The 18,775-nt window shown below is 33.2% G+C and overlaps 1 protein-coding gene and 1 long non-coding RNA gene across 7 annotated transcripts in view; one reads left to right on the top strand and one right to left on the bottom strand.

Annotated features, from left to right (window-relative positions):
- Positions 1–16,081, top strand: part of LOC106661800 (cytohesin-1) — a 34,263-nt gene extending 18,182 nt beyond the window's left edge. For 5 of the 6 annotated variants that reach the window (XM_024225792.1, XM_014385445.2, XM_014385444.2 and 2 more), the window contains 8 exons: positions 10,355–10,419; positions 12,299–12,565; positions 12,643–12,755; positions 12,822–12,970; positions 14,051–14,162; positions 14,234–14,461; positions 14,536–14,605; positions 14,670–16,081. In XM_024225792.1, the coding sequence (XP_024081560.1) occupies positions 10,355–10,419; positions 12,299–12,565; positions 12,643–12,755; positions 12,822–12,970; positions 14,051–14,162; positions 14,234–14,461; positions 14,536–14,605; positions 14,670–14,793 (1,128 nt within the window). In that variant the 3' untranslated portion in view covers positions 14,794–16,081. Of the gene's footprint in view, positions 1–3,352; positions 3,482–10,354; positions 10,420–12,298; positions 12,566–12,642; positions 12,756–12,821; positions 12,971–14,050; positions 14,163–14,233; positions 14,462–14,535; positions 14,606–14,669 lie in introns of those variants that run through there. The other variant, XM_014385449.2, reaches the window with a different exon arrangement.
- Positions 104–3,265, bottom strand: LOC106661802. Its single transcript, XR_001339784.2, has 2 exons — positions 545–3,265; positions 104–476 (listed from the first exon to the last, which is right to left on the bottom strand). It is a non-coding gene; the product is annotated as an uncharacterized LOC106661802 (long non-coding RNA).
- Positions 16,082–18,775: the final 2,694 nt, after the last annotated feature.

Genomic DNA, 18,775 nt, shown 5'->3' with positions numbered 1-18,775 from the left:
ATGATGATGATGAACCAACTGCTGATAAAATGATGACCGCTTTGGACCTTTTTGATGAGATAGAAGATTCCGAGAAAATATGAATTCACAATTCAGAAAGATGTTGGTTTCCGGGCGAAAACGGAATTTATTATATATTCTTTTCTCTACATTTCCAACTGTTCTTCCACAGTTTTTTAAAACAGTACATTTTTTGAAATTCGGATTTATTTGAATCCCATTTTAACTCATATAGCACAGCTCTTTTCATATTCAGATTGATTATTTCCAAGATATTTGTCAGTTCTCGGTTGCTCACCCCGAGACGTGGCAGATGGTCCACCGTGTTCTGAATACACTCCTCAATTAATGTTTGGAGAAGTGCGCGTTTGTCGAGTGCCTGGAAGTAAACGGCACTGCAGCAGTGCCTATTCAGCTAACCGCCAACAATGGGTGTCATTGGGATGGGGGTCGTGCGATTTGTCGAATCTCTCTACCTAAAACCAGTTTCAACAGTGTAATGTTAAATGTTGCAGTAAATATGTTTACTATTCAACATTTGTACCTGGGCTTGTAAGCCAACCTTTCTGTTTTCCATCATGGTCTAAGAAAAATAAATAATACATTTAAGGTTTGAATGGAAGTAAAAATCTTTCAAAACGATACCAATTGGAAACTTTTTAAAATTTAGTCAGTCAAATCAGTTGCAACGCAAATTTGTGCAACTTCCATTCATCGCAGGCACATAATTTTTCACTAACTTCTTCAATGAAAAACGCCTTATCTTCTTACTTGGTTTTCGTAACTGTATGAGTCATATTCGATTACGAAAGGGATCAAAAATCGCCTCTGTTCTTATTTATTAAACGTTTATAATAATAATATTGTTTTATTTAGTTAAGTGGCGTAATAATAATAATATTAGACAAAATAACTGACCACTGTTCGTGAGATCTAATTGGAGATTTTGCCAAGAAAGATAAGAAATATCTTCTTTTAGAATTTAACACGCAGTTTCTTCTAATCTACTAGTAAACGTTCGCCTGGCTTATTTTTCATTGATGTACTCTTATTGGATGTTTATATACTGATTTTTTTCTTTTGCCTATTTTCTAAGTCTCAGTCTGTACTGTCATTCGATTGTTCAAAATTAATCGGCTTTTTCATTTTTTTTTTCGAATGCGTTCAGGCCCGTACGAAATGAAGATGTCTTAGTTGTTTTGTCCTTCTGGAAACGAACGAACACCTCCACTCGGAAATAATAGTTAATTGTGTATCCTTGTGACACCGATAGACATGTCATGCTTCGATCGTCCTTCCGAATAATTAACTCTCTTCTGTGTAAGTTTCATTTGTGTGCCAGTTGAACTTGGAAATGTACGCACATACTTACGTTCTTTACAAAGAGGGCTTTTATTTTATCGTCGTTGTTCTCCAAAATACTGCAGTTTTTTTGTCATAGTAAGGCAATTTGGTCTGTTGAGAAGCATCGTAATGGCTGGTTTTGCATGTGAGACGCGTTTCGTTTTTTCGATATCAGTGGTTATCAGTGGTGTTATTAGGTCAATCGTGCCCTTTTGGAAGCAGGGGATGGTTCTCCCCTATACAAGAACAAATCGCTTCTGAATAACAGAGGATTACTGCACAATTTCTTATTAACAAAATATCCGATCATTGCCGCTGCGTATTATTGGCAGAATAAAATGCAGTATTGTTCATTTTTGCCTAAGGTTTTAAATATAATACGCACACAACCCACTCGGAACTACCATGGACTTTCCATTCAGAAAAAAATTTGCTCCATGTACAAATATGCCAGCAAATGGACATGATCAACACGTTAGGCCTCTGGCTCTATAAAATTTATCAAAACCGACGAAACAAAAACCAACCCACAGACATATATTAAAAAAAAAAAAAAGTTGGAAACATCAAGCAGGTATCGCAAAGACCAACAACCAAAGATGGCGAAATACGGAAAGGCGTCTTTCAGGCAAAACCAGCTAGACAATGCCGACCAGGACGATGAGAGACTTTTCAACCTACTACTAACCTAATTACAATGTTCAATTAAAATAACTTCATTTTTAATTAAGATTGCGGCGTATGGGCTAAACTTTTCACGGATTTGTTATTATGCTTCGATATGTTGTTGAATTACCAAGATTTGCTTACTGTAAATTGCCTCGGCGTTTCTAAAAACAGGTTTTCTGAAAGTAAGCATTTCAATCCATACGTCATGACCGTGAAGTGTCTAGGCCAAGACCTGAGCCAAAATCAAATTAGCCCCAGGATAGATCCTTGAATTCACCGTCAGTGAGATTCTTGATTCCTTTTGAATCCTTTGATCCCAACCGTGTTTCCATTTCAAAAAATATCTGTTTTTTTAAGGTGTGCTTATTTTCAAACGTTAGCCTCTTCAACATATATCTGGTTATCTAAATCTACTTGACGATCTTCACCTCTTCATTTAACAAAGATCAAACGCCTTATGACTCAGAATCTCCGATCGCACATGGGAACATTTTCTTTTCCCTTGGCTCCGATAAAACTTTTAATTTAGCCTTCTTTTTGAACAAGAATGTATTTAAATATTTAATTAACTTGACAATCTATTAATATTTAACATTCCACTTCAAACTTGACATGCAGAGTGCACAAGAAACATGAGGACTGAGACACAAGTATGTTAATAACTTTAATCGCAGTCGGGTTGATTTTAAATTATTATAAAAAATTACCAATAAAACGCCATCAAAATATGTTCTATTCTCTTCTCTCACCGTGGAACATGTATTTATATCCTCGCTCCGGGTGTCAACGGCTAGACGAACTTCTTGGTCGGCAGATTTGATTAAACTATTGCCAAATTTGTATTTCTTTCATTTTTACAAGAACAGTTTTTTAAAATAATTTATTGTTATTAAAAAACATAATTTTTCAATACTCTGTATCGGATGCCAGCAGTTATTGTTTTCCGAAAGAGAATAGTGGATTGAACCATATTTTAACCATTCAATCATCACGTGGTTTGAACATACGTTGAAGTTTTTTGCTCTTATCAAACCGTCGTCCAAATCTTTTTCGGTTATCATTCAGGTAACGATGCAAAAAACGCTTATTTTTGTTGCCCAAACGGGTTTAAAAGCTTGTTTCCAATCGACTCAGCAACTGGCCTCATTTCTCCAGTTTTTGTTTTTCCAAGTACCATAAAACGCCTCGAAACAGACGAGCTATTGGCTATAAGCTGTGCTCCTAATCCTCGAGGAGTAGTTGGGAAAGGCAAGTCTGAACAAGACTCAAGCAAATCCTCTTAACTTTTTGTTGCCCAACTTCTTCTGTCTACTACGTTCTTTGTGGCTAAGGTCAAAATCCCTCAGGGATTGTTATCAAACCAATAGTAGACGGTTCTTTCGTTTATTGAATTTTCGTTTAAATGCAATTTAATATTTTGGAACGCTTCCGAGCTAAATCCTTAAGGAAAACGATGCGGATTTCTGCGGTAGGCATGATTTTGTTGTTTTTAAACAATAAGTCCTGGGAAGGAGGGTAAACAAACTCATATTTCACGCGTTACAACATAATAGTTTTTATATTTAATCAACCTGCTTTTGTCATAAACGTTTCGCCCATGTTCACTGGTCGGCCTTTTTGTGGATCTTCCTTGTATAAATTTTTAAAATAGGGACGTACTACGTTTGACGGAAAAACAGCAGGGACGTTCCAACTACAGGTTAATCACTTCTTACAATTCAACAAAATATTTCACAATAGAATTTATATTGAGATGAATGTACATAAACAGGGATCGTATCTCTAATTTCCCGGTTGAAATTTTACCAATTGAACCTTAACACTTAACGATAGACCTGTATTATTTCTGGAAAAGAATAAGTTACACAAATAAATTTTTTTTTTTCTTGAGCTCAATCCTTGCCGTGGATTAGACATCGGGTCCCATCTGAGAATGTGGCAAGTGTATTCTCGCTTCGCATTTGCTTAGAGGCGTGATATTTTCATCTATTTTAGTAACGCCTTTGGCTTTAATCCAATTCAGGCTCCATGGTCAGTTTTGACACTATAAATTTTATTAGAATTGGTTTGTTTTATATTTTCAGTGCATAATTGTGTATTTATTTGATTTTTTATTTAATTAATTTTTTTTTTGTAAATGCCTATCTTCGATTGGTTATCGGTTTAAAAGGAGCTACACACACACACACACACACCTTCCGTTTTTCTGTGTAGTTTATCACGTATGACGTCATGTCTGAGCGATTAACTGTGAGAACTGCGAAGTTACACGGGTTTTCACGCAGATAAAAATTTTGTGCATTCGTACCTTCTTTTGCAACAATAAACTGCGCCGTTTATGCAGATCTTCGTTCAGTATGCCCAGCTATCGTCTGGCCTCTGGTCTTTGTCAACCATAAAAAAGATGTACGTTTAGCATTTACGGAAGGGAACGTTCTTGAAAACTTGTCCCAGTTGCAAGGAACAGAAGATGCAATTAACCTGACATGAGGTGATATTGCTTCTCTCAAGTCTCAAGACTGTCATTTTTTCCCCATTAAATAGGGGAGCAACTTTTGCTCTGTTTCATTTGAAATACACATTCATCCATGCTTAGTTAAATTCAAAAATCATTAATTTCCCCTCATAAAATAATTGGAAATCACTCTGTAAAACAATTCTTTGCATGTACCAATCTTTGCATCATCGATCACTGCGTTTTTTCCCTTTTCTTCCTTCTAGCAAAATAGGAACAAACTATGGTTCTTCTTTTTCTGTCACCTATGGCCATTTCGAAAGAGGCGGAACTGAGGCGAAAACTGAACGAAGCGTATACACCCTCAATTAATTGTACAGTTTTTTACAGATAACTCTGCTGATAAACTGAAGGTGTGTATCCCCATAAGGACCGTAATCTGTTTTGGCCTTCAAACCTGAACTAACATATTACAAGTCATACGGACAACCACTTTGAACTTAGGGAGTGGAAATGTGGGTTCATCTGCTATCCAATATTCAGTGCATCCAATCAAAAATTCTCAGACAAATTGTAAAACCTCCTTACTGCACCATCAATCTCACTATCCATAACGACCTCAACATTCCTTTTGTTAACGAACTGATCCGATTCCGCTTGCAAAAGTAAACCAAGCTTTCGATTCATCCTACTCTGCTGCCCTCACTCTCAGTTCAGATTTTTACGGGTATTTAAGACAGATAACTGCACATAAACTGAAAGTTAGTTGTTAACCATTCCAAAAGGCGAAATGTTTTAATCCAAACAGTGTTTAATTTTTAAATTTGCATAACACATTAATGACCTACGAAATGCGTTTTGAAAATATTTATTCGTGTTTAAACGTTTTTTTCTTTATCCGAGAATTCTCAAACGGGGCTTCTTTAAAACTCATGTGGCCAAAACAGGCTTAAAGAGAAAGATATTGATTGTTGGAGACCGACCAATGAAACCGAGGGGGGCTCGGGATTTCAAGCAACGTGCTTGGCTCGCCCGTTTTCTAGACGACCTGTACGACCAACGTCAATCCCGGTCAATTTCTTTTTTAAATTTTATTTACGGAAGGCTCAAGGCCCTTTGAATATTTGTTCATGCCCCATGACGGTGAATGAATATGGTACAATTTGTTTCACGAGGTGTCCATCGACGCTGGGATTATTGGTTGATACCTGTTTTCAGACAAATGCCAATAAACTATTATGACAATTTTGGAAGACTATAAAACGAAATTGGGGTCCAAATCTCAGCCTGTTGTCTTTGCTCTCGACCTCGAGGGTTTTGTTTTTTAGCGTTTTGTCACACTTATCACACTAGATTATTATTAAAATAAAAAACATTCCTGTTGTTTTAATTAGCTACATTTCACATATAATCGAACACGTAAATCGACCACTAGTTATATATTTTTCTCTGTTATTTATTATTATTTCTGCTTTCTCATTGATACCATTCCAGCTATCACAATTGCTACGTTGTATTTCGTTTAAGACAAAATAAATGCCCATCAATCATTGCAAACTTTATTAATCATCTCTTAAAGCTTGAAATAGGTTTATCGTTAAACAAGTTGATGATATCTGATGATTTCTGAGAATATTCTCAGTATTATAGCAGTGTTTTGCCAATAAGGACGTACTTTGTTGTCACAATAAGTTTTCGTAAATACGATAATATTTTATAAACTTCTATTAACATTCTATAAACCATAAACTCTATAAACCTCCATCGATCAAGAAAAACGGCCATTTTTAAATAGACAAAGATATTTTAAATTTGTTTGGTAATAAAATTAATTTTCTACAACATGTTATTGATTTTGATAGGTCGAAAGATAAAATCAATAAACAAAAGATAAAAGAAAAATCCAAGGCCAGTCGCAACATAGAATCAGGTAAGATGAGAGAGAATTTTTGTTAGCGGCGAAAAATTAAATATGTAATAAAGCAATTTTCTTTGGCAAACAGCAAATTACTATTATTACTATTCTTAATTTAATATTACTTAACTTTACTATTAACACTGTAACTCAGGGGAACCGGAATATTTTTATTTTTCTATATTTAAACAAGACAAATATGTACCTGCGTAATAGCCAACAATTAAACTCGCGGTGATTCATAATTTGAAGTGAATAAAAATGTTTTTCCTTTACCTTGATGACTCACTCCTTTGTATCATCAACTGGAATGCATGGGAAGATTAATAGCTTCAAATTAAAATTCGACAATATTCATTATAAAATATTCATTTTCAAAAGATAAACTTTTGTTTTTATATGTAATGATTAGGATTAGAAAAGAATTTAGCCCTGGTTAAATTTGTTGTATGCATATATCCATCCAAAATTCATTATGTTTGGTACTAGATTTTTTTAAATATTCTTTTTTCGATAAGTTCCCTTTGCATTTGTTCAGAACTGTCACATTACAACAGTTCTCGGTTCTCCTTTTTTTAATTTTACCCTGCGAATATGCTGTTTTGTTTCTCGGCAGCTGACATTACATGATACGGCTAATGGCAACTGATTGTTTATCCTTATCCGGTCTTGCCGACATTCCATCCGCCCCGGATGAGGCCTTGTTCTTTCGCCGCCCGGCCCATTTCCTTTAGCCCGACACCATCGGATTCGGGGAGGCGATAGTCCTACAGAAAAAGAAAAAAGGTCAATAATCTGAACTAATGAAGAATTCCTTAGCGTAAACTTTTAAAATTATGGAAAAAGAATACCAAATTTTTAACATTGAAAATCAAGAGATACACAGATCAGCCCGACATTCATACAGATTGATCTGCTCCAAAACCTAAGGTGTTTTTTTGTCGGTTTGAACGATTTACCAAGCTTTGTTGTAAATCATTCAGAAAAATTAGAACAACGAATTAATTTCTCTGTGAAACTGAATTGAATCGTTGAAATCCGCCAATATTGTATTCCTTTAGTTGAGTTGGAAACATCGCATATATCGATGTTAAGGCTTAGCCTACCTTATATTTCTTGAAAAACTAAAAAAATAAACGTAATTTTATCTTTGGTTATTTTACCTTTGAAACGGCATAACTTTAGAAAATTAACCAAAACGCATTTTTTATATTAAATTAAGGTTAATATCAATTTGCTATGGGGAACTCTCAATAAAGATAAACGATGAATCAGCACTAGGCTCTTACAAGCTGTTCTATTCCGAAGATTTAGAACTTCACTGGAATTCAATTAACTTAATATAGATTATCCTCTTTTATTCTTGGTTGTTATAGATTTTTTCTGGGTCAGGAATAAGACATCTCATATATTACAAAAAAAAAAAAAAAAAAAAAAAAAAAGAGAGAGAGAGAGAGAGAGTGAAAAAGAATTAGAGTAAGACTAGAAGAATATGTAAATTCTTTTTGTGAAGACAATGGATTTAGGCAATTTTTGAAAACAAATAAAAAATTAAGTTAAAGAATCAGACAGGGTTGCCAAAGAAACTGCTGGCAGGCTCCACAACGATTCCCAACTAAATGCCTAGCGGATTTAATACTAATTTCAAATACAGTGAAAGGAGAATGGAAAAAACCCACTTGGCTTGTAAAAATAGAAATTAAGGTTAAGAAAGGCATCGATCCCTGGTCCATGAAGAAGGAGTTGAAAAAAGAAAAGGCAATATTGACAAGACTTAGGCATAGGTCATACTAGAATAACTCATGGGCACCTCTGGTCAGAACCATAGGTACCCATTATGCAAGAATAAAATAATGGGAGCATATTTTCAGTTGTAGAAGGCTTGATGTTTACAGGCAATATGTTGATATTTGGACTGGCCTGTGCATAGTCTTGGGGCAAAGTGTACAGATTGTTGTTCCAGTACATCACGGCTATAGGGATTTTTAAATGTATATAGTATTTGTGATTGTGTTGTGTTTATGTTCATTTATTGGATTGAATGTAATTTATTAGTACGAAAGGAAGAGGTTTTAACCCTGCCCTGAGGAATATCGAGTATCTGGTGCAGCGAATGTGACCAGATTTTTGGGTTTGTATAGGGTGGTGATGTATCTACATATGTATTGTATATTTTGTGTCTATTCTGTAGTTGAAAACGGAGGAACAAATGAGAGGCTTGTATTTTAGTAGACTTATTTTCATATAAAAACAGAGAAGCACTAACAGATTAAGATACTCAAATGGCTGCAAGTTGAAAAATACGTGTGAAAGATCAGAAAAAAAAGTAAAAGCATGCAGAGGGGTGATGAACTCCACTGTTTCTCCGCCCATAAATTATATATATTAATGTTTAAAAAAATTATGCAAGATTTTTTTCTCCACCAGTGGTTAGTAACTACAGTCTGACCCCATTGGGATCTGATGCCTTTCCACTGAAAGAGACTATTTGGAAGTATGATGAGTTCGATTCAGGGTCACTGCCCTTCAAGTGTTGAGCCACTGTGTTACTCTGGAGCCCCATGTAACATTTAAACAAATTAAATATCTTGTAGCGAGGAACAGTCTTATGTAGAGTACTAATTTTTAAGATGAAGATGATAAAACTTTGGCTCAAGACGTTTAATCGTTGTGAATATTAGAATTGCTTCTCAGGAGATGCTTCAAAGGTTTAGCATGGCTTAATCAGTTTCAGTTAAATAAAAAAATTAATTTCCTCTTGGAACATCACTAAAATCAGAGACCATGAGCTAGCGTGTGTTTGAGAAAAAGTACTAATTCCCACACTACAGAAAATAAATGTGTGAAAAACCATGATTATGGGTAAACGATGGAAGTACAATTTTAAAAAATCTAATAACCATTTATTTCTATAAGCTAAATTCAATCTACCAATTCAAAGAAGAAAAAAAGTACTTGATTTAGTTGTCAATGCAGGTTTGACTTGATGTCATATCTCATAGTAGATTGTGGTCTATTCGTTTAACAATGCTGAAGTTAAGACTTAATTGTTAATAATATAAAATAAACAAATTCTAAATATGATACAACCTGTCATTTTTTAATAATATTAAATAAATACAGACTCTAAATATGTTACAATTTGTTCAACATATTCAAACCGGCAACTGTTACAACACTAAACTTATAATGTACAACATGAAATTTGTGCCTGAAACTAATGTCACTGTTTGGATAATGTCAAGTTTACAAGTTAATCCTGATCTCTGTATAGTCTGGATGAAAAAACAAATTCAATTATCTGCCAAGCATTTGGTCTATTTTAAGGTGATCATCAGGGCCAAACAATCTTAAAGATTTCTACAAATTAACATAACTAAGTTTATAATATATGGTTTCAAATTTCTTTGAAGAACAATTCATTCCCAACATTGCCAAGGACGGAAACATTCGGTTAAATGCGGACCATAGTTCAAATATGAAAAGCTTTATAAAGTAAGCTTTAAATACAAATTGTTTGAGGGGCTATATTAAAATATGGTTATTATATAAGGTTCTAAATGACAATCACGTAAATAATTAACTGATCAGCTGCCAGAAATTAAAAATAAAATAACTTTGTTTTCATTAATTACAGAATTTCATTTTAAAAGTGAAGTTTTAAGGATTATGTTTTTATTTGCCATTATTGAGATATTGTTGAAAATAAACTTACAAAAAATAGCTTTGTTATGATACTACTTGTTATTTGTGTTATTGATTAAAAGCGAATTACTTCTTGACAAATAGACACAGTTTACATCAACTATTGAAAAACAAGTTAGGACATACTTGTGTATTCCCATACACAGACTATTTTTAATTGCTGGGAAAGTAAACCTCAGCAATCCTGTTCATTATTGCTAAACCCTCTTCTTTCATTGTTATCTGCATATAAAACAGAATAATTACATTGTTAACTTTTGTTTTAGCAACTTAAAGATGAATTGGGAGAAGTGGTCGCTGAGATGGAAAACATGGATGCTGCTGATGACAGGTGAGGCTTTTTTTAAACCTCTAACCTCTACTTCTCACTAACTAAAACTTATATTTATATGATGTATTAAATGGTTCCAAATAATTTAACACAGTTTTTGTTTTAATATTTCTCTAAATTTCATGTTAATTGCAGTAATAGTTTAACCGAAATTGACATGCTTCTGATATATTTCCTACAACTATTTAATAACTTACAGGTACTAACTTTCAAATTTATTATTTTAAAATTTGAACGTTATTACTTTGTTATCTTATTTATCCACCAAGGGCAAAATGATAAAAGAAGTCTAATTGAGATAACAGCGAATGTAATGTTGAAAAAAACATCTAAATTGTTCAATTTTCTTACTTATTTAAGATTTCTTAAAGGCTTTATTGGGGTTAATAAAGTAGCAAATTTGATAATTAAAAATACAAAAATATTTAATTGTTGGAAATGCCAACTTATTTATTACTATCTAAGAGCTGTAGTGTACTAATTAATTCTTGAGTTAATATCAAGAACACTTTCATTTTGCAATATTTTTTCTATTCTTCACTAGTTGAAATTAGCTAATAACAATAAAATATATTCAATTTGTTATTTGTTTTTAAAATAGAAGTTTTAAAATATCTTATTGAGGTCAGTGGGATGATGAAAACTTGTCTGTTTACTATCACATACTGGTTGCCCATCTTTGCTGCTTTCACCAAATTTGGTGGTTGAGTTTTGTGTTGTTGTTAGCATTTCTTTTTAACATCTTACACACTTATAAAAGGATTGACAAAATAACCCACAATAAAACTGAAGACGGTGAAACACAGTGAGATGATCAGAAACAATCAACAACTAGATGTATGTAGCCTATGATGATAATGATGATGGACCTAGGAAACCAGTTTTGTGCTTCTCAGGCACTACAGCCTTCTGACTGATTGTACCTTGATAGTTCCCTAGTTTAGTGCAATCGATTTAATCCTTCTCATTGTCTGTCACTGCTACAGTTTCATTCCCCAGGGGATTTTTTTATATCATAGATAATGTCTCCATTGTTGCTTTGGATTTGAAGATGATATGAGTGGCTGTTTCTTCCTCTTTATTGTATAAGTTGCAAATGGGATCATTGTTGAATATGCCTATGTTATGTAGATGTTTTCTCAGGCGTCCGTGACCGGTTAATAGTCCTACCACTCCTCTGAGTCTGGCGCTCTCCAATTGCAGCTACAAGCGTAACTAAAGTCAGGAGAAGTGTAGATGCTTAAAAAATGGGAATGTGATGGAAATCTTTCTCAATTGTAAAATCAAAGAAATTATTTTTTTGGAGACGGGCATATAACATTTTAAATATTAAGCGTGCTTTAAGATATTTTGTGTCTTAAAAGATGTGAACTTCTACACTGCCATACTGCTCAAACATTTATTGTGTTTACATCTTATGTGATATTTATTTATAATAATCATGGTCGTTTTTTAATTTATATTACTTTAATATGGTATTGTGATTGTATCAGGGTTCAGTATTTATCACATACAAGCGTACAACTGTTATAACACTCATATTGAGTCTTCACTTTTGCAATTTTCCATTCCCTTGCAGGAATTTTATTTCCTCATAAATATGCATTTTGGCTAATGTGTAGAAGAAAAAATATTTTTTATTTTATTAAAATGGCACATTAATCTTTAATACAATGTGATTTTATGACCATATTTTTTTTATAAAATTGGTGTTGGGGAAGCACTACAATTCATAGTCCTTTATAAAACACCGAAACAAATTGATATTATTTTCTTTTATACATTTCAAATTTATATAATCATTATCTTAAGCAGTTTTTTAAATTAGTATCCTCCTATTATCCTTTTATTTTTTATTAATTATGTCTTAATTTTGTAGCAAAAATCACACTCGTGCAAAACAGATGTCCATAGGCAGGAAAAAATTTAACATGGATCCGAAAAAAGGCATAGAGTATCTTCTTGAGCACGGCCTACTTCAAGCGACTGAAGAAGACGTGGCAGCATTCCTTTACAAAGGGGAAGGTCTCAACAAAACTGCGATAGGAGATTATCTAGGAGAGAGAAACGAGTTCAATGAAAAAGTTTTAAAAGCTTTTGTCGATCTACACGATTTTACCGATCTTATTCTTGTACAGGCACTGAGGTATTGATCGCTAATACTCCATTCTGATAATGCCTTGACCTTTGTATTTATTAATTTGCACATTTTACGCATTTTAGACAATTCCTTTGGAGTTTTCGGCTGCCTGGAGAAGCGCAAAAAATTGACCGAATGATGGAATGTTTTGCTCAGCGTTATTGTCAACTGAATCCCAATATATTTACCAACACAGGTCTGTATATATTTTCTCTTACATTGACTAACTTGAGGTTTAATGTCTGTCTCATTATTCTTCTAGATACTTGCTATGTATTATCATTTGCAATAATCATGTTGAACACAAGCTTACACAATCCTAGTGTAAAGGAAAAACCACAAGTTGAACAGTTTATTAATATGAACAGAGGAATTAATAATGGTGGAGATCTCCCACGAGAATTGCTAGTTGTAAGTTTTTAAAAAATATATATATGTATGTATATGTGCAAATATAAAGTTTACATTGGTTGAGAAGAAAAAACTTAACTGTTTCACATACAACTAGATTGTATTGGTGTATAGCCACTTCTGTACTGGTTTATAGCCAATTTTTAAGCCAGGGAAATCACTTAACTTTTTGATTTTGCATTTATTTAGGCACATATAATTATTAGGGGGAGCAATAAGGCTGGCGCCACACTAGACGGAATGCAAAGGAAATTTCCACAACAAAAAAATCCACCCAACCTGAACAAGCCACATATACAGTGGAATTGAACGGAATGACTACAATGATTGTTTGGATATTCAGTTGATAATGTAACTCAGTTGAATCGTGATTTCTTTAAAATTCCACAGACAAGGCCTATTCTGAACTTCCACACTAAATTGGTCCACGTCCATCGTTCAGCTTACTTGCTGTTTTCTTGTCATACTGCCTGTCTCTTCTGTTTATGCTTGTTCGTTGTCAGTGTGGCACACCCTCTATATTTTGTATTGGTTTGATCTATTGAGAAGGAACCCAGTGGAACATTCCATTGACAGACGATGGTGCACCAATGGGTCTCGACAAGGAAACTTCCGTTGCATTCCATCTAGTGTGGTCTAAGAGTTAAAATTAAATTTCTCTTACATTTTTAATGATGAAATGTAGTAAAGGATTAAAATTATTCCAATAATGATGGAATTAAAAAGACAAGTGAGAAACAAATTCCATAAAATTGAAAGAAAAAAAATTGAAAACTTCTATCAACATTGAACAGCATTGTAGTTGTTTAAATATTTACTTATATATGTATTTATGTTTGTGAAGTGATTAAGAGCTTAAGTTTCAGACATTGGCCAAAATGAAAAGTTGGCTTAAAATATTTATGATGATAAAGTGAGAATTGAAGGATGAGCCTTAAGAAGTCGAGCTGATTTCAGCTCCTTCTCTATGGCCCCAAATTGATTTTCCACTTTGATCTCTGATATAATTTCCTTCTCAATTGAATTAAAGATACACCAAAGAGGAAGACTAGAATATTTAAGTTTATATTAACATTGCAGAGCCTTTATGAAAGTATAAAGACTGAGCCGTTCAAAATACCTGAAGATGATGGAAATGATCTCATGCATACATTCTTCAATCCTGATAAAGAAGGGTGGTTGTGGAAGCAAGGTAATTCAAGTTTTACACCGATGGTAAACAAATTTTAAAAATTATTATTTTACTTATAAAAACTGTTTTAGGTGGTAGATACAAAAGTTGGAAGAGGCGGTGGTTTATTTTAAACGACAATTGCCTGTATTACTTCGAATATACGACAGATAAAGAGCCAAGAGGCATTATTCCCCTTGAAAACATACAAGTTCGGGAAGTGGCTGACAGACATAAGCCACATTGTTTCGAATTGTATGCTGCTGGTTCCGAATTTATTAAAGCTTGTAAGACTGATAGCGAAGGAAAAGTTGTTGAAGGTATTTTATCACTCATCTAAACAATTAAACCATTACTACTGTTCTAATGTTTATTTTATTATTTTTTGTTACAGGCAAACATACAGTTTATAGAATGTCTGCTGCCACAAGCGAGGAAAAAGATGATTGGATCAAATGCGTTCGGTAATTATCAAACAAATTATAATTATAGATTGTAATTAATCCAACTGTTTGAATAATTTTGTAGGCAAAGTATTAGTCACAATCCGTTTTATGATATGCTCGCAGCACGTAAAAAGAAGGCTCAAAAGACAAATACACACCATCATCATCATCACCACCACCACCACCATCATGGCAACAAGAGTTAATATGAATACGCCAAGGGATTATAAGTGCCTTTCTTATTAGTCTGTTAATAAGGGCTGAGGGATGAACCCAGTGTACATTTTGAATATCCGGTTGTTCGGGTGGGTGTTTTCTTCTGGGATCAAAAAATATTAGCAATCCAAGGACTCATTCTAATTTGTGATAACTCAACGTAATGGATTCCAGTTTTTACAACCTACACGACCTTTTTATATCATTAATGTCATGTACAATTTTTAATCATGAAGTCGTCAAATAAAGTCTACTATACTTAAAGTATGTACAGAGAGACAAAATGTTATATTTTTGAAATAACAGAGTTTGTATAGACTGTGATTGTTGTACATACCATTCAACAATGTTATTTCACCACATTAATCATACTCTTAGTACCAAGAGATCTCCAAACCAAAGTAGTACACATGTGTATGTAATATAAAAAGATATGTTATTGTTAATTTTAATTTTATTCGTTGTATAATCGTGTTAATACCGCATGGAAAGTAAAAGTATTATATTTTGTCAGTCTGTCGCTGAGCTGCAATGACAAAATAAATTATGTAAATTGATTTTTCTTGTAAAAAGTAGTTTATTTTTAATTTTATTATGTTTAAAAAAAATATAGTCACTATGTTTAGGTAGAAGTTAATAAACTTATAAATGCAGGTATAACACCACTGCAGGGTTTAAACAGATTCCATTCTGGTGCAATAACAAATTATTTGTATTTAATAATTTTTTGTTTTAAATGAAATACTTGGAAAAGTGAATTGATTACGGCTTAATTTTGGAAAATATCTTTTGGACTTTAATTTATTTTATGTCAATTTTCATTATTATAGACAAGTTATTGTAAATATGGGTTGTTCGGTGTGATTCCGAATGAGAGAGATTTTATGTAAGAACTGTCTTAAATAATCATTTGTAAATAACATTTTTAAAACTCCTCTACCTCTTCTTCCTCTCCCTCTCCCGCCTGTCTGTTTCATTGTGCGATTGAATTTTCTTATTGATATTTGTGATATAGAAGGAGTACAGGTATGGTAATTTGTTTTTAAACTTTAAAAAGTAACAAAAAATGTCATATTTGTGTGAATAAAACCAAAGTAACATTTTTATTTATCATTATAACACAAATATTAAAACAATATATAAGTATTTCAGTTAACACGAATTTTTCCTTTCAGTAATTGTTATATAATGTCACTTCCATTTCAGAAATAAGTCATATTAATGTATTTGGAAGACCAATAAAATAAGATAAACAATATTTTTTTAAATGTGTTAAAAGTTTTTATTTATCACTTATACATTCTGTTTAGACATAATGTAAATCTTACTGCAGTTTAATATTTCTTTAATATGGATTGTAAAATACTTTATTTGAGTAAAACAGAGCCTGTAAGGTTTAACCCATCTTTGTTTTTTTAATTTATTTATATTTTTCCTTTAGGAATAATATTATGATATATAATAATAAAACTTATTAACTTTTAAAAATAATTTTTACAGTAAAATAAACGTCACCTGGCTATTTTCTGAGGAAATGTTGAATATCAATTCTCCAAATCCAATGATTTTAACCTGTTTGTTCAATCATGCCAAAAGAAAATAGACTGCTGACAAACCCTTTCACTTTGTAAAAACATAATATGGACACAACTGTCCAAGGCACAGACCACCCTTTCAACATGGTCCTGTTCGCCAACAAAATGGTGCGCGAATACCCTGGGGATAGGAGTTTAAATTAATAAAGAAATTTACCATTTTGACACCAACGGGAATGGAGGGTACCTGTTTGTCTAGGAAGTAAAATAATGGAAAGAGTAACTTAAGAATAATTTAAGTAAAGGAATAAATGAAATAAAGGAATAAGTGAAGATTCACTGTTTGGTGGGGAGGCTTGAAAATAAATGATTAACATGAGAAGTCCTGAAGGCGAAAGAGGTTCAATGCTGAAGGAAGTACTCCAAGCATTTTGTTTGAACTATATAATTATATTTCTGTAGGTTTATTGTTAAATCGTATACTTAGGAAATGAATAATACCCCATAAACAAATGTTTTTTTGCTTTTTAGTTGTTTGCTATTAACAACTTATATTTTTAAAAAAATCAAATAAACTAGTTTTTGGAGAACACCAATTTATGTTGGTGATTCCTTTTATAATTTGAAGAATGGCACAATAATATTATGAATCTGTTAGGCTGGAGAGTATTTGTTGAATTTTTCCTGTCAGTAAACTTCTTTCAGGATTAGAAAATAATCTTATTATGTTAATAAAAGAAAAACGTTGACTTTTTTGCTGAACAAACCAAGATTATTAATAAAATAATAGTAATCAAAATATTTAGTAGCTTCTAGAATTGAAAATAAGATGGACTTCCAAGATCCTAAAGGATCCCTCCAACAACCCATATTTTTTAAATTTCCACTTTGAAAACATTAACCTACAAAGTAATAACAAAATCTACTTTAGTGTGACAATTAAGTGAGAGGTTTGAAACAATTAAAACATATTACCATTATTCTCTCTGCTACTGTTAAGTGCCTTGGAGTAATATTTGACAGTAAGCTAACTTTTGCTGCCTATGTAATGGATACGGTGAAAGCTGCAACTAAATACTTACTAGACTCTAAATTGTACCCAGTAAACCACCTGTATGTACCTCTATAAAGCAATGGTCCGACCAATGCTTTTGTATGCTTGCACCTCATGGGGTTTGATATCGCAATCGAACATCGCCTCACTACAAATTAAAATAAGTTTGAAGACTTAAAGTCATCGCCCCTCTACACTTGCGTTTTAGACTTGCACATTAACACATATTCAATTCACTAATTTCGTGGTTCGCTTGACCAATTATTTAATCTTTTTTATGTAAGGTTTTGGTCAAAATGAAAAAGTCATTGGCACGAGCGAGATTCGAACCCATGATCTTCGGCTTGATACGCCGCTGCTCTGCCACTTGAGCTATCGTGAACTCGATCCACTCGGACACCAACTTCCCATCTCAACCGCATTGTTCGAAATTACATTGTACACCACATAAAAGCCTCACAAAGAATTTCTTTCAACTGTGTAAGCTAAGCAGTAATCATTTAGTTCAACAAATTGGGACTATGTACAGGCATAAGAGAGTGAAGAAGAACACTTTAGTGCTTATAGTTTTTCTTACATTTTTTACCCTTAAATTAAATTTTCTTTTGTCTTGTTGAAACGCTTTTAAAAAGTAATAGTAGTATAAACTTGTTACTCCAATGTAAATTATGTAACTAGTAAATATTTGAATAAAGATTCTACTCCACTATTCTCTCTTTCTCGTTTCCTCACTGTCTCTCTCTCTCTCTCTCTCTCACTCTCTCTCTCGCTCACTCTCTCTCTCCCCCTCTCACTGTCTCACTCTTTCTCTCTCTCACTCTCTGTCTCACTCTTTCTCTCTCTCTCTCTCTCTCTCTCTCTCTCTCTCTCTCTCTCTCTCTTACTTTACCATTCTCTCAATTTCTATTTAACTTTTCTGTCCTCCTCTCTCTCTTTCTCTTTCTATTTAACTTTCTCTCACTCTCCCCCTCTCCACTACTATTTCTTTTTCTCTATTTTATTTTATCTCTCTCCTTATCAGTGATTTTTCTCTCTTTCTCTATTTGACTTTATCTCTTTCTATCTATTGTCTCTCTTTCTCTCTTCAAGTTTCTCTCAATCTCTCTCTATTTAACTTTCATTCACCCCATTTCTTTCTATCACTCTTCCTCTCTCGCTATTTTTTACTCTATCTTCCACTTTATCTCTAACTCTGCCTCTCTCTTTCACTTACATTACCTTTCGCTCAACCTCTCTCTATTTACACTATGTAACTTTATCTCCTTTCCCTCTCCCCCCTCTCACTCTCGCTCTATTTTTCTCTCTCTTTTTAACTTTACCTTTCTCTCAATCTCTCTATTAAACTTTCTCTCCCCCTCTCTCAATCTCTCTCTTTAACTTTCT

This window comes from Cimex lectularius, unplaced genomic scaffold (genome assembly GCF_000648675.2).
Source record: "Cimex lectularius strain Harlan isolate CLEC.00 unplaced genomic scaffold, Clec_2.1 scaffold34, whole genome shotgun sequence".
NCBI lineage: Eukaryota > Metazoa > Arthropoda > Insecta > Hemiptera > Cimicidae > Cimex > Cimex lectularius.
This window is presented reverse-complemented; position numbering and strand designations above follow the sequence as displayed.